The 16,751-nt window shown below is 39.1% G+C and overlaps 1 protein-coding gene across 2 annotated transcripts in view; it reads left to right on the top strand.

Moving 5' to 3' along the window:
- The window catches only part of FBXO25 (F-box protein 25), a 30,548-nt gene extending 20,757 nt beyond the window's left edge, over positions 1-9,791 (top strand). The window contains exons 9-11 of one of the 2 annotated variants that reach the window (XM_064707639.1): positions 1,867-2,010; positions 6,055-6,081; positions 8,608-9,791. In XM_064707639.1, the coding sequence (XP_064563709.1) occupies positions 1,867-2,010; positions 6,055-6,081; positions 8,608-8,697 (261 nt within the window). In that variant the 3' untranslated portion in view covers positions 8,698-9,791. The remainder of the gene's footprint in view (positions 1-1,866; positions 2,011-6,054; positions 6,082-8,607) is intronic. The other variant, XM_064707638.1, reaches the window with a different exon arrangement.
- The last annotated feature ends 6,960 nt before the right edge of the window (positions 9,792-16,751 follow it).

Here is a 16,751-nt window from a genome sequence, read left to right as displayed (position 1 = left end):
TTAGGAGGAATCAAGCCCCAAATACAGAGAATATTCAGGATTACTGCACGATGATGGCAGGGTGGGCTTTTTAGAAAACTGCCTGGCCAGTGTTGTAGGGGAAACCTCTAAACCCTTCTTCTGAAATAGAGCTTGCTTTACCAACTAAGGTAGGCAGACAGGTTCCTCCAACTTTTAAGCTATGAAAATTCTGGAGAAGCCAACTTGAATCTTTGCTAAGGAGATAAGAACAAATGTTTTTAAATTAATAAAAGAGAGAGAAGCAGTAGTTTCCTGTCACTTCCTCATAAAGAGCATTAAATTAATCTAGGAATGACTCCAGAACCGTCTTCATTTTCTGACGGTAATAAATGCTGGGAAAAAATCAAACTAGGTGAAAATAAGCCTAAGAAAGTGGAAGGTACCTCATCAGAGCTGGAGGAAGAACTTCTGAAATCTAGTACCTTCTCTACTGGAGGAAGCCAAGTGCCCCTTCTTAAATCTGGCAGGTTGAAGTTGCTTGGTGACTACCAGATTAAGTATTATTGTAATGGAGAAGACAGAACTTAAGCTTGATTAACTCATGCACCATTGACCCAAATAAGATTTTTTTTTTGGTGTGAGATGAAAGGTTTTAGAATTAACTCTGGAAAAAAATAGACAGAAGCAAACTGAAAACCCATCTTCAGAAGCAGCCTAGAAGAATTCAAGGTGAAGTTACAAGGATAACAAATTTAAGCTTGTGTAGCTGTTGAGTGGATTTTGAGGGTCGATGAGGTAAGCTCTATTGAACAGTGACAAAACTGGTTAGAGAGGAACTTCTTATACTAGGGTAATGCAGGGAGAAGGATGCTGAAGGGTTTCAGTGTAATTAGCTGTCCCTGTGCCCCATGAAGTACAGTGTTTCCAGTATGTTCCTGAATGTTCCCATTCAATTTCTTACTAAGTTATTATTTAATGATATTCCCATATCAAATTCAGCTTCTCCTTAAAATTGTACTGCTTAATAAGCCACAGAATCACATGAGGTTGGTGTTTTCTGTCCCCTGCAGTGTGTTTGTTGAGCCATTGAAACAACCATTAAAACATAATTGATATCTGAAGAGCATTTTTGGAAGAAAAATGAGAGCCATTATGAAACAAAATAAAGTGTAGCTGAAATCAGAAAGACATTTCTATTCTCTCCCCATTCAGGAATTGTCTTCTGAATGAGGAAAGCCTTCAATGTATTAGCATTAATCCACACTGAGTGGAACAGAAGTCTTTTATAATACATACTTAATAAACCTTGTCTGTGTCTCAAGCTGGGGAGGAATAGCTGTAGTGCAGCAGCTAATCTTTACATGCAGATTAAGTCCTCAAGAAGTACATCAATCACTAATTGTTGCTATCCTCCTAGAAACATCACAACCAAATGTGAAAAATAAACATGTATATGCTTTTAGAATTAAAGAAAGAGCTTTTTTAAAATTCATAATGCTTTAACAGAAAACCACCCTCTGAAATGCACAATCATGTTTTTAAATCTCATTTCTGAGTGGTTTGGGTTTTTTAAAAGGATAAAATTAATTGCTTACAGCTCTAAATACTGTTTTGTTAAATGCTTCTTGACTATAATTAGAATAATTTTGAGACAGTAGAATTAGATCAGCTGTGTATGGCCTAGTTTTTCTTGGCAAATATGCACTCTCCTATTTTTAGTCTTTGCCTTCCATCTTTTTTGTTGCCAGATCTGTCACTGCTTTGCAGAGATGTATGATGTCATAATATTGACTTCAAAGAATTCTAGTTACAAAACTTCAGTTAACCACCTTCCCCCACCTTCCCATATCCTTTGCCTGAATTGACTACAACAATTTTAAAGGAAGATATTAATTTTATGTCTAGTTTTGTAGGCATTTGATTCCATCAGAGAAAGGTCACATTGACTGGAAGCTGATGTACTTTGCACTTCAGAAATATTACCCAATAAAGGAACAGTACGGGGACACCTTGCATTTCTGTCGACACTGTAGTATTCTGTTTTGGAAGGTAAGAGCTTTGGAACAGATAATCAGAAATAAGTTCAAACAGCTACTGGTGATCATCTGCAAGGAAAAATATTATGGTCATCTTATCAGCTTTCTCATGTGAAAGGTGATTGGATAATATCTAACTTCAAAATAATATATATAGCTTCCATTTCTCTGTTAAATTCTAAAGTTTTTCTTAAGCTTGCCTTCTTATTTCTTGGTATCTGATAACCTCAATACTTAGAATTGCAATGAAAAGTGCCATGTGGAAAGAGTTACTCTGTCTACTTTTATTAATTTGATCTTAAAGAAAATTGTGAGGGACTAGTCTGAAGTTAGTGTTTTTAATAATGCCATGGTAATCAATGTATGTCTAATGAGAAGTAATTACTACATGTTTTCCTACACATTGGTGTAGAGCTCAGTATTTTTGTCTTTTTGCTTCTGTCCCATATGAAGCTTGGAGGAATGTTTAAAACTTCATCCAGAGTGTGTTTTACCCTGGCTTTGAGGTTTGCCATGAAGCATATGTTGTCTTACAGGATAGTTTTAATTTCAGTACGGCATTCTCTTCTTTAATGTGTTATTACCTAATCCTGCTTTTACTCTGTGTTGCACTGTAGCAGAGCCTTCTAGTTAGTGAGGCTTCCTTAACTTTACAGCTGAAAGATCAGATATGGGTAGTGTCAAGTGGACTGCAAAGAGCAAGAAATGTTTGCGAAATCTTGGAAAATACTCATATTCTAATCAGCATAAATTAGTTCCTCTTGTGTCATCTTTCTGTGATTTTTATGAGAAGTTGTATGTCAGTGTGAGTTTTTTTTAATTTTCCTTCAAAAAACCTAGGCTATTTAACAGGATAAGCTAAATCCCGCTGGAAATAGCGTGTTCCTTAATGATGTGATCTTGAAGTTGAGTATTTTTGATATCATGGGAGTCCTTCCAGGTAGTAATTCTTTGCAAAATGAATAATAGGAAAGCAGGTAGCCTGAATTGGCTTCTACTGTGAAAAGCCTGGGCATTTTCTGAAGGATCTGTGTCAAGAATGACTAAGAGCTTTCATTGCAGTGGAATAAGTCTTTAGCATGCAGCTCAATATGTAGGATAAATCCTCTCTCTGAAAGGGGAAATTTCAAAGGTAAGTACACAGGTGCATTTAGGTGGGCATTTGTGGTATCAGATTTCTCTGGATTGCCTGCCATTACTGTGTAGAGTTAATGCTTTCCACACTAAATTTCTCTCATTTTGATCTTAGTATAATAGAAAAGTACAAGTCTCTAATATTAGGAATTACTTTGAATGTGTTTGGAATTCAGTGTTTAACTTTGGAGATGGTGGGACAGTAGGAGGCAGTGAACCTGTGCAGGTTGCAGTAGTACTCCAATAGTAGCTTATAGCAGTCAAGGTGACAGGACACATGTTCCAATGTACTGCTGGAATATTAGGGTTCATTTTGGACTTGTAAATCCTTTGAAATACAGCACAGGAAGATCTAAAGGTACTTTGGACTGATGAGCAGTACCTCCTAGATCACCATTCCAGTGTGCCTCATCCTGGCAATTCGGGCAGCTCTTGTAGTGGCAGTGCAGTTATAGATTGGCTGTGTCCTTCTGCACAAAAATATTGGAGCAGGTGTTCGGGATCAGCTGTTTCAACAAGAGCACAGTCAGCAGGTTGAGGAAAGCCATTATCCCTTTCCATGCAGCACTCATTAGACCATCTGGGATGCTGCAGCCATGAGGCCCCCAGCAGAAGGGAGATACTGATAAGCTGGGTGAAGTTCAGGTGAGGGTCATATAATCAGGGAGATGGAGGACTGGCCATATGAGGAGTGGAGAAGACTGCTTCAGGGGGACATAAGAGCCTGCCCTGAGGACAGCCAAGCAAGGGAACAGTTTGACCACAGAGCTGATGCAGTTTCCATCCTTGGATGTGTTCAGGAACTGACTGGATGAAGCTCAGAGCAGCCTGGTCTGATCTCCCAGCTTAGCCTGCTTTGAGCAGGAGGCTGGGCTAGAGACCTCCTGAGATCCTCCCAGCCTGATCAGTCTGTGAGCCTACATTGCAGTATTCCTTCTCCAGTCTTGGCATCTCAGCCTTGTCTCTGTCTTAAAATAAATGATGATCAGGCTGAAGTGGATTGTTAAATGAATTGATTTATGCATAATTGGCACCCTTATTGGCAGGGACAAGTGAATTGTTCATCTGAAATACTGTCCCTCTTTTTACAGGGCAGTGTGGGTCAACTAGTGCTGGTCACTCAGTTATATGGGAAAAAAGTAGTGCTGCCTTTTTTTTCAGACACTTATCTTTGTGTCTCTGTCCTTCCCCAAGGTGGCTAAAGAGAGGTGAGAAATAAAGCAGGGGTGAGGGGTAAAGGGACAGGAGCTACTTTATTAATTCTAGATAAATCCTGTTCTAGGTGAAAATACTCCTTAATCAGAACTGTTGTCAGGCTTTAAAAATTTATTCAAGCTTCAGTATCATCCTTGATTAGAAAGATTGTTAAATTAAATATGAGTATATGAGTGCTTGACATACAATTATATCTAATGCATGGCCAGAAAAATCCAAAATAAACAAAGCAAAAAAACAACAAATACACTACCACCAAACCCAAATTTTGAAAGAGAAATCACAATTACTGCAGAGGAAAAGTAACAAGTGTTTGACTCTTGAAACAAATTGAATCCCTGTATTCTTGAGATAGCTGATAATATGTAAAAATTTTGTTTCTTCATGTAATGGTATAATTGAGATCAGGCAACTTTTGTTTCCAAGGTCATTCAGAAGAACTTCAGGCAGAGCTGAACTTTTCTTCATAAGGGATCTATTTTTATTTTTCTTTCTTCATTAAAGAGCAAAACGAAACATTGGAATAGTTGCAGAGAAAAAAGTGCTGAAGCAATCAGGGCATAAAGTCTAGGAATGATTAATTTCTCTTAACTCAGTTGTGCTGACAAGGAACGTGACTGCTCTCCATAAATTGTTTTTGGGGACAGAAGCGGTGCATAAGCATGAGACTTATAATAATTAGGAGAATTATTTACACTAAGGGCCATCCTTGATGCAAGTAAATTGTAGTTTTGAGTAAGTGTGCTGGGAGGTGGGAGTTTCTGCTTAAGACAAGGGTCTCAAACAGCCCAAAAGCACAGGCCTAGCTAGTGATGAGAAGAATTTTCAGCAATTTATGAAATTGATAATATAATGTAATTGCTGACAATGTGTGACGGCTACTCCCAGTAAATTCTTGGAGCCCTCTGTTTTGTGTTATTTTCAAAGAAGGCCTTGCAAAAGAAGGGATTGATGGCTGCTGAATTGAATTCCTGTTGAACTGATGAAGTAGGGAAATGCCTTTTTCACTTTTTCAGTATACATATAATGATCATAGTGGGTTTTTTACAAGTCTGTAGGAGTTTTTCAGGAAGAGGCATGTGTATTCCTTTACTTGTCTAAAATCTGTAACCAAAGTCAATGTATATATAGCACGTAGAAGTCTCCCAAGTTCTTTTTTGGAAGTACAGTGATTTTTGTACTCTCCTGTGTTAGGAGGGAGACATAGGAAAATTTTCATATTGAACATCTGTTTTCAAAATGACTTCTTGCTAAAGGATTTGTCCGTGATGAAACTGAAAAAAACCACATAATTTCAATAGTGCAAAAGTAATGACTAATTATTGTGTGATACCTCTGAATGCTTTCATTAATACTATTTCTTCTATTCCACCAGGCACCATTGCAATTGTGGCAGGTTCTTTTATTTTCCTGGGCTTACTTAGTAATAGTTTTCAATTATCTCAGACATGGCCACAGAAGCTGAAATATCTTTTCTTCTTTCAGTTTCCAGGGCTTTATGAAAACAGTGTAATCACTTTGCATAACACTTAGTTTTTGTCTTCTTGCAGCTTGTGCTGATTTTGGTTCCCACAAAGCTACTTGTGATTTGCCACAAGAATAAAAGACTTTTTCTAAATGGCTTATCAACCTTTGCTTAAATAAACCTTAACTCTGCTTCTTTTACTTTATGGCTCTCCTTCCTGCTTCCTTCTTCACGATTTCAAAGGACTACCACCTTGCTTTGTTACTCCAGGTATTTCTTGTGTCTCATCTGTTTTCATTGCTGACTGTTCCGTAATGTCAAAGTGAATAATGTGTTCCTTTCTAATTGTCTCTTGCTCTTTGTTTTGATTTTTCTCTCTGCACATCAGTTCAGCAGCAGGAATAGTTTGTTTCTTGTTCCCTTTTAGATAAAGGTAGTGATGACTTCTCATCTCAGCTTTTCATCATTTTGTCTTTTATTATTGCCATATTCCCTCCTAATGCCTTTTAAACTAGAGCCATAATTCAATTTCTAATGAGCACAGGTGTCAGTGGGATCAGACAGATTTTGCTAAGAAATAGGTTTCTCTGCACTCAGTGTTATTATAAACTGTTTCCTGCATTCCCTGATGTATTTAATTCAGCACTTAAATCTGAAGAGTAACATGCACCTCAGATAACTTTCATACCAAGGTACTAAAATTGATTTTATTGCACTTGGAATGCTGTAGTCATATTTACTTTTATGGAGAATTTCTCTGAAAAGAAATCCCCCAAAACAAGCTGCATGTGACTTGAGATAGTCAAGGGAAGCAATTATATTGTTGCCTTCTGAAAGAAGAAATGGTGAAAATACTTTTACAGAGCTTCTTAATGTCTAGCTATGGTAGGTTTTGAGGAAAACAACTACATTTGCAAGTAATCACTCCTCCTGGGGAATTCTCTTCTTACTTTTAAAGAAGTCTGCTTTAGCTTTGAAACTTTGAAATCAAATTATTTTAACACTTTACTGAGTGTTTTTATTTATTATTTAGTTTATTATTCCCATGAAAATGTATTTCTCTTGAAATGATGAGTACTCATAATTACAAGAAAGTTGTGATTCTTTTTTTCAGTCCTCATCACTTTTTTCACTGTAAAACTTACTTTGTTTTCAATAACTAAAACCACCAGTAACTGATCTCTGAGATTTTTGTTGCACCTGTATTTCCCAACTGGGTAGAACTTTCAAAAATGCTTTTATAATGATGTGCAGGGAAAGCAGCATGTTAAAAACTCAATTTTAAATATTCAGGAGTACAGATAAGAAAGAGGATAATCCCTACCTTGTTTCCCAGAATTATAATTCTGATGGTGCTTTTTTCTGGAAACTAGGAAAGTAATGACATGACATTGACATGGCAATGGGTAGAGAAGATAATAGTCCATTAGCAGCTACCTTTAAGGGTGTTTTCTGGAGTGGTGCAGCTCTTCCTTGCAGATGTCATCTCAAGATGAAAGTGTTAAGTTTAACACTTCTGATTTTGGTCTTGGTCATCTGTTCTTTCTCATCTGCAGATTCCCCCAGTAGGCAGTTCTACCTGTGTCTCTTTTTTAGGTGTATGTTTGTCTTTCCCTCTGTGTCATGAATCTAACAACTGTTTCTCAGCTGATGTTAAAGCAATTATTTAAAAGGGTGGGAGGATGAGGAGGTGATAGCACCTGGTGTATTCTTGTAGTCCTCCATAGACTTACTGGAAAAACAAAGATAATAAATCTATTGAGTAACAATTTTCACTGGAAAAGCTGAGCAGTATTTAGAATGTATTTCACCTGGTACACTTTGGTGCTGCAAAGACTTTGGGTGGGAATGTGGCAGTGAGAAAAAGAATCACTTAGAGATTCTTTCCTTTTATTAACAGAATGGCATATAATTTCTTTTCCTATGGAAAGAAAAGCAGTGAGGACCATAGGGGTCTGTGATCTGTTTGTCATGTATTTATCTAGTTTTCTTGCCTCATATGGTGCATTCACCAGCATTGGTGGAAAAGAGACAGAAACTCCTTAAAAGCCTGATGAGGACGCTTCTGAGCCTTGCAACAACACTGACAAGTTTTTTTAACTTCTCCATTGAACTGTCTGGGAACTTCTTCTCATTACACCTCTGCATTTCCCTCATTTAGGGGTTTTAATAAGATGCAAACTACAACTTTTTGTTCAAAGAAGAATTTGAATCTTAAATAATCAGACAGGTCTGCTGAGGTCAAATTTCTGTAAGAGGAAAGAAAGCCCTGCAGGCTTAGTGAATTTTCCACCCTGTCTTACTTCTCTATTCCTACCTTGCCTAGGTGCCAACTTCAGTTTTAAGGCAGTGCTTTCATTTCACTTGGGGAAAAGGTGGGCATGAAAGATGAAAGGAGGATTAGGAGGGAAATGTAGCAAGGTAGGACAGCTTTTAAGGCTGAGAATTCAAACACACTGGTCAGGTTTTTGAGGAAATATCTGCTGCCCATAATTTTCAAAGCAAGTGACTCATTTCCCCCCAGAGCAATAGATGACTTCAGGTTTTGATTAAATAGATAATTTAGGCTCAGTAAAGCTGGTGCCTTTTGCCTTTTTGTTATGCTTACCTAAAAATAATGAATAAGGAAGATATTAGTTTGTCAAGGGCTCCAGCTCAGGTTCTGGTACAAGGAGAGAATTGGTTTGGGTTTGTGCTTTTTTTATTGTTTTGTTGGGTTTTTTTTTCCTAAACTGGGGGTGAAGGGAGACTGAATATGCAAAGAGAACTTGCTTATTTTCCTTCTTCATTTTTCAGGATACAGGACACCCCTGCACAGCCAGTGATCCAAACACCTGTCTCATGCCAGTATCTCCTCAGCATTTTATTGATCTCTTCAAATTTTGAGATGTTCAGTAGCTGTTCTCCTGTGTTTGTGGCCATTTTTGTGAAGAGTCAGGCAGGATATGTTATGCTTTTTGTGCAATATATTTAAGTGTAATGTTTTATTGTAGTTTAAATAAATATATGGGGGAGATTGTCAGAGAGGTTCATTTGGCATGTTGCTTTTGTGCAGAATAGCAAGGAGGAAAGGAGAAACATTAAGAAAATTTCGTTGTCAGGAAATCTCCAGTGGACTTTTTTTCAAGTCCAAGAAAGACCACTTTAATCTCAACTTTAAATCTATGCTTTTGACGCCTTAATAGTTGGTTAAAATTATGTAGGGGAGTTTTGAAAATTTCGTGGAAGAATTAAACTACTCTTGCAGGACCAAAGGAGGGGGTTTTTTGTTAATCCTTCTTTCTATAAGCCATGGTTTTCAAAACACCTCCATATAATTTGCACTATTATAAAGAAGAGGCCAATATTCTCTTAGGCTCTTACTACATCATTACAAAGGTGGCATTCATTTTTAGGAGTTAGTGAGTAAAATATAACTGTGGTTATATCTGCTGTTGAACCTATATGAATGAAGGAAATCAACCAATTTTTGTACATACATTATGCAAAAATATTTATTTTTCTTAAGGACTTTATTAAACATATAACCTGTTTTAGCACATCTTGCAGAACTCATGAGACCAATCTGGGGCTACTGGAAATCTTTCTGATGGTAGCTGCAGCCTTCATTTATACTGTTTGGAATGTCTACAAGTGCAACTGTATTAATTTCATCTTCTAAGAAGAAGACATTATTGAAATTTAATGAGGATGGAGTTGCTTGTTCCTAGACTGGTACAGTGGCAGAACACTATGCTCCCAGCTGAGGTCCTAACCTGACAAGCTATGGGAAACACTGAAAGTCAGTCTGAGCTGGAGCACCTTCTGCCAAGTTAATCAGATGATAAATTCTCCAGGAAGCTATTTTTTCTATCCTGGAGAACAAAATTAATTGCTTGGCTTAAGCAGGTAAAGGAAAAATTGTGAAAGTTTTGGATTTGTCAATGAAATTTAACAATATGTAACGTAGAGAAAAAATAAATCATGTACCACATTCTGCACTTGCTTGTTCTGAATCCAGTTTTGTACAGTGTAATAAATCATGTTTTTATCTGTTATTCCTAGAAGCCTCTGGTGCATAGAGATGAATCCATTTGAATTGTGTAAGATCTTTCTGTAACCTGTTGTCTGTAGTAATTGGTAATGGAATGAGGAGCATACAAGCATACAAGCAGTCCTAGTGCTATTGCTTTACAGTAGTTTGTTGTATTAGCCCTTTCTGTAATAGCAGAGCCGGGCTGTTAATAGGCTGCACAAGAAGAGGAGAATATTTGTCCTCAAATAGTTTTATGTTAGTTTAATCTTTGTGATTGAATTGAATTGCTGATTTTTTTGTGAATATTTTAATACAGGTTTTTGTGGTTTTCTTTTCTTTCTTTTCATGCAAGTGTTGGCTGTGGCAAAAGTAATGGCCAGGTGTGGATCCAAGGACCTCCATTCTTATTCCTGTTCATTCATTCATTCATTTAGAGCATTGCTGCAAGCCTTGCTTTCCCAGCCAAGCACTGCTGCAGCCACTGCATTTGTTAAGGACCCAGCAGCCCTTCTTTAACAACAATTTGTACCTCATTTATTTAATTCCTGTGAGAGCTCAGATGCTTTCCTGTCTCTGTGACCTCAGTAACCCTGACAGTGGCTGGTGCTGGCTGACATCCACTAATCATGGTTACAGTTTTGCTACCCTGCATAAAACTTCCTGTAAATATATGGATGCTTTCTCTGAGGGCTTGAAGGAAAGGTTTTAAAGTCAGCATGTGGTTTGATGCTGCCTGAGCTCTTCCCCCTCGTGCTGAGGGACTGTGCAGAGCCACCTCTCCTGCAGACAGAAGGCAAAGCTCTTACACTGTCACCTGAGACATGCCCAGCACTCAAATAAGGTGACAGCTGGGCAAAGGTATTAAGAGAGCTGAGAGAAAACCTCTCTCCTAGCCACTGAATTGAGGACAGAGAGAAATTACTTAAAGGTCTTATAAGCCATTTAAAGACAGGTTTGGAAAAAATCAGTATCTGTAATAATTTTCATGTTCAACTTGGTGCCCACCAGGACTCCAAGGCCCTAAAGCCAGTAAAGTAGCTTTATAAAAATTTCTTCTGGATAAGAGATATGCACAGATGTGCTGAGACGCATTTCAGTTTATTTAAGACTCTTTATTTAAGAAATCTTAAACACTGAGTGTGGAATCACATTGTCATGAGCAGTGATACAAGCTTTTAACATTGGCCAAACTGTTTTGGGAACAGTTCCACAGATTTGTTAAATAGTGAATAGATTGCTTAGACTGAAGGGAAATAAGAGTTTGATTAAGAGTGACTCTGTGATGTGAGGTCAATAAATGCATAAGAAGGTAACTTTCAGTTGTGTTACTTAGGCAAAAAAAGCTAAGGCAGTGATTTTGTAATAGGGTTGGTGGTGGTTGAGTTTTTGTGTTGGTCTGTTGAGTTTTTTAATTTAAATCACATAAAGAATGGGGGAAGGATTTCACCTTTAGGATAGCAATCTTTAATACCTCACCTGAAGCACAGAACATATTTTGACAGCCTGAATTTGTCTTCCTTTACTCTAGCACTCTCTTGTGTAACCTAAAGCACTGTAACCATGAGGAGGGTTATACCTTAACATGAAACCTCTGCTCTGTGGCCTCCTGTGTGCTGCTGTCCAAGGAGGAAGGGCAGGCATTCTCCCCTTCAGCAGAAAGGGTGCCTTGAAATGTGTTCTAAATCTCTAAAGCAGAGGTTTCTTTTTCTTTAGGGACAGCTTTTGTCCCCAAACCTGGATCTCTTTATAGACAGATTTGGCAGTGGTGGGAAATAGTGTTTCCTGTGGCCCCTCCATGATCACTTCCCAATCCTGCGTGATTTGGCTTTAATGAATTCTAGTCCTGAGAACAGCAGTTCAAAGGCAATCAGGATATTCACTGCCATAGTCCACAAGGAGCTTTAAGTTACAATTTTGAAAAGCAAGGTCTCCCTTCCCACTCTCCAGTCACTGCCTCCCAAACCTGTCTCTGAGAGACTCCTTACCTTTTTTATTACATTCTCTCCCAACAGTTTTGTTCACCTATTTCTGGGAAGAGACATTCTGCCATGGACCTTCTCTAAGCGCACTGTGTGAGCCTTTTTCCTTGGAGTCTGACAGGACTGAGGCTCTTGCCTGGAGAAAACAGAGCAGTGGGACCTTGCTCTTTCTTTCCCCCTGCTCCCCATCCCTAAAGGGTTACATTAAGTTGCTTTAGGAGAAGGAAGAAGCTGAACTTCAGGAAATCACCAAGCTCAAACCAAGAGTTCTCTACTAGGACTAGCTTTGAAAGACCAGTGGCCTTTTGCAGTCTAGAAGGCAGAAGCAGTGAGGGCTAGCAGGGCGGAGAGGGTAGGATTGGGAACAGTAGCACAATGTTTTGGATTTCATGGTGCACAAATTAGCTTCCTTACAGCTCCATCATTGGCAAAGAACTTAAAGGAAGGCCAGACCCTTAACATCCAACTAAAGTTGCTTGAATTGGCAGATAGGTACCTGCATTAAGTAAATCAATATCGAATGTTTGGAGGCAGTTGTTTGATAAATTAGGGTTCAGAATATGGAAATATTAGCTAATTATGCTATTTGCTTGCAGTGTTTTTGTACTTTCATCTGCAAGGCTCAGGTCCAAACACTCAAAGACACTGGAACATAATACCCAGCAAAATTTCCTACGAAGTTCAGTAGGATGAGGGTTACCTTTAATGCTTAAAATGTCTCTGTTGAAAGACGTGACAGATAAGTGGATCAGGACATGAGAGGTGAGAGTAAGGTTGGGTTTCTTTCTTTTAATTCCCATGGACCATCCTCTGTGCCACACACAGACCTGTCGCTCTACCTGTCAGGCATGCTGGTAATGCTTATTTCTTGCAGGTTTATGTGTACATTCTACAAATATGAATAAAACATCTTCAGTTTTGTATCTGTTGCACTTTATAGTCATTGTGCCTTCAGCTGAAAGTTTTTCTAACACTTTTCAAGGTCTACATGAACAGCAACCAATTAATTCTAAAATTTACTTGATTTGTATATGCTCTTCCCACTTGAATGCTATTTTCCTGTAGTATTTATAGCAGAACAATAATGGAAGAATAATTTGTTTGCTGGGTCAGCTATCATTCCCACATAATGCTCAGCTATAGAACAAAGTTCTGTGTGCTGAGAGCACCTCTTCCCAATGTTTTGGTCCCCATTATTCTCTCAGGAACAGCCATTATTTTTAGCCCTATTCCTAGAGGAAACTTTTAAAGCTGCAAACCTGCACTCCCCTTCTGAACACGCTGGTATCCCTTTAGAACTTGGTGAATTTCTAAAAGCAATACTTTGGCACCATTTTCACTAGAACCAGAAATGCTTGACCATGATGCAGCAGCTCCTGCAGTTGTGTGTCCCAGGCTGCGCCTCTGCTGTTGCTCCTTACACAGCTCCCCAGTGCAGAGCCTGCTCCTGTGCCCTTCCCCTGAGCCTGACCATGTTTCAGCAGCCACTGGGCAGGAGTGAGATCCCCCTAACCGGGATGGGTGCTGCTCCATGGCCTAGTTCTGCCCCCTCCCTGCAGCAGGTTAATCCTACCATCCCTTCCTTCAGCTCTTGCTGCAAGCTGCCCATAGGCCTTCTGCTGATCCTGTGTTTCTTCTGCTGCCTGCACTCACCTTCTACATTTTTCCTCAACTAAGTCTAATTTATAGGCATAGCCGTATGGAATAGATCTGGAGAAGTGTTTGCTGCAAGTTGAAGGCACAATGCTACAAACAAACAGAACTTGCCATTTGTACCTGTCCACAGGGGATGGTTTTTTCAGCTGCTCATCAAAAGCCAGAAGTCTTGGTCTTGAACTGGAACACCAGGAAAAAAAGACTAGACCTGTGTTAGTTCTGATTCTCTAAGACCAAAACCCTGGCTAATAATAAATATTGGTACTAAAGCTGTAGGAACATTCCCAGATGTTCTGCACTTCTTACTTCTCTTTCTAGTGTGCCTCATTGCTCAATGCCAGAGCATCAGCTCCTTCCCTGGTGCTGCAGCCCCTCCCCCTGTGCCCTCGATGGTTTGCTCAGGTCACAGCTGCTCTCAGGCACGGAGCTGTGAGGCAGCCATGCTGTGCAGAGGGGTTACTGCACTGCAGGGTTGGTTTAGAAAATCAAAAAAAAGAGCATATATCTTTTTCGTTAAGTGTCTAAAATAACCCTATGTACAGATTTACTCTATCTGTAGTATGACTTGTGGGAATCTTGTGCTTCATCCCATCAAACAATGGTTTATTTCCTAATGGGAAGTGATGCTTGAGTTGTTTTCCTTTTTTTGTCCTATCAAATGTTGATTGCCAAGTTTCTATCCAAATGTTCAGAAGATAAATTGTTTAAGGCACTACCTAAACTGAAGGCATTACAGCCTAAAAGGGGTGTGTTGGTCATGAGAGAAACACAAAAAGTTGCTCTTCATGCAATTAGGATGTCTTTGCATCTGTGTCACCCCTCCTAAAAAGCTAACAGAGAAGTACAAAAATAAAACCAATCAAAATAAAAATTAATATTCATCATCTTGCATATTAGAAAACTTTAGCAGAAAAAAATAATATGCCAAGTGCAGTACTTGGTGTCAGGATACATTTGCCTCCCATCCTTTCTGTAGAACAAACACTTTCTCCAGTGTTTCCTCCATCCCTCAAATACCAGAGGAATTTGGCAGTGTAACCTTGTAGGGAATCCAAGACTCCTGGACAAACAAGATGGTCAAGACCACAGCATTTGGGGGTTTCAAGATAAAAGGTACAAGATAAAAAAGGCTAAAAGACATTGCTAATTTATAGGAATATTTCTATATAAAATCTTTTTTTTATATATTTTACTGTACAATCTCAAATAATGAAACCAGCCAATTCTCTGAAAAATTACTTAAACTCAACTGTTCAGGCTCCTCAGTACAAGCGGCTGGAGCAACTAGAAAGCAAAATATCACATGATTACTTTCAGAAGTGGACAAACCAATCTCAGAAAACATAGCTGTGCACTTTTCTATGCAAAGAATAATCCTTTTTCTATTCCAATAGCAAACTCACAGTTCAAAATGTGTCATAAAGCTTCTAGTAGTGTTATTTTGGTCTCAAGAGCATAAAAACTTTAATGCCAGCCAAGCTTTTACCAGATTGTTATGGCCTTGAAAAGAATATTCTCACTTTCTTTAGTAATTGCTGGACACAGAATAGGAAAAATTTCTTCCCAAGTGCAGAGTAGGTATTTCTTTTTTCATTACCAGTGATAACAGTCAGTAGATACCATGCGAAAAACCTTTATCTCCCTACACCTTGTTTACTATTATATATTTAATATAAATTCCTATTATTTATATTCCTATTTTTATTGTTTTCATACTCTTTATTTCTTTGTAACTACAGAAGCAGCATTACTTTCTCTGCTATGATGTGTAGCATTACAGCCTCCTCAAAACAGGAAGGCTCCACAATCATGCTGATGGCACTTAAATGTAATTCTCTCCCTTTGATTTCTAAACTGGCTTTTTTTTTTGGCCTGTATGGTTGATTCCCTGTCTTATATGGTACAAATCAGTCATGCCACAAGAAAGTTTTGAGACTGACAGTACCTAATGATACACACCTTTGCCAGCTGTTGCTGGTGATAAGCCTTCTAGGAAATTACTTTTCCTCTTCACAGTACTGATTTTATTTCCCAGATAGATCAGAAACAAAGCAGCAGGCACTCAGAGGAAAGGATGAAACAAACCCCTGCAAATTAGCACAAACAGTTTGGATGTGCATGAAACAGCTATATAACATGCACATTCATGCTTTCAGATTGCATACAACCTACAGTTTTGTCATACAATAACAAGCATTTTGAGAAGTTTCAGAAATTGAGACAGATGCCAGGCTATAGGAACATCTATGCTCAAAATTTGACAGGGTTCTTGTCTGCTCAGCTCTGGAAATGCAGGTCCTTCCACTTCCTTCCAGCTGCCTAGCTGTGCACCTGCCCCACCTGTGTCTAGTCAGGGGTGTGTCAATGCAGTCTTGTATGAATGAGATTTTCTGGTTTAGTTACTTCACACATTATGGCAAGAAACATTTTGCCTAAATGTTCCCTGCTCAGTCTGTGTTGACAACCACAGTGCCAGCAGACTGGAGTAGAAGAATGGGACACTGACAATAAACTTCCCTCTGCAGCTGCTCCACTGGAAGCAGAGGCTGCTCCTCACATGTCACAGGCCAGGCTGTGCAGGTCTCACCTTGTTGGGGGCAGTGTGGGCAAAAGCATTTCAGGTCCTCCACTCTGCATGCAGTTGGGAAATCTTCAGGGAAAGAATGCTGCTCTGCCCAAGCTTTCACAACGGCCAATAAGTTAAAAAAAAACCAAAACCCAAAACCAAAAACCAACAAAACCCACAGTATTTTAAACCAAAAAATACCAATATAGTTTTAGTTCGTTGAAACCAATGAATTCTTGCCACTATAAAAGCAGTGTGTGATGCTTTAGGATGTTGCAAGTTATGATATTCACAGAGTTTGGGCAAACATTGCTATCACCTCCTTGGCCATACTCTGCAATGGTGGAAGTAACATCACAGAATCACAGAATCAGTTGAGTTGGAAGGGACCCACAAGGATCTGAGTCCAGCTCCTGGCCCTGCACAGCACCATCCCCAAGAGTCACAGCAGTGTCCAAGGGCAGTGTCCAAACCCTTCTTGAGCTCTGTCAGGCTGGGGCTGTGACCACTTCCCTGGGGAGCTGTTCCAGTGCCCAAATACCCTCAGGGTGAAGAACCTTTTCCTGATATCCAACCAAAATCTCCCCTCACACAGCTTCAGGCCATTCCCTTGGGTCCTGTCATTGTCACCACAGGGAAGAGATCAGTGCCTGCCCCTCCTCTTCCCCTCACAGGCAGCTGTAACTGCAGTCAGGTTTCCCTCAGTCTCCTCCAGGCTGAACAG

This window comes from Zonotrichia leucophrys, chromosome 3, assembly GCF_028769735.1.
Source record: "Zonotrichia leucophrys gambelii isolate GWCS_2022_RI chromosome 3, RI_Zleu_2.0, whole genome shotgun sequence".
In the NCBI taxonomy this organism is placed as follows: domain Eukaryota; kingdom Metazoa; phylum Chordata; class Aves; order Passeriformes; family Passerellidae; genus Zonotrichia; species Zonotrichia leucophrys.
Note: the sequence above shows the minus strand (reverse complement) of the source record. Positions and strands in the feature narration are given on the sequence as shown.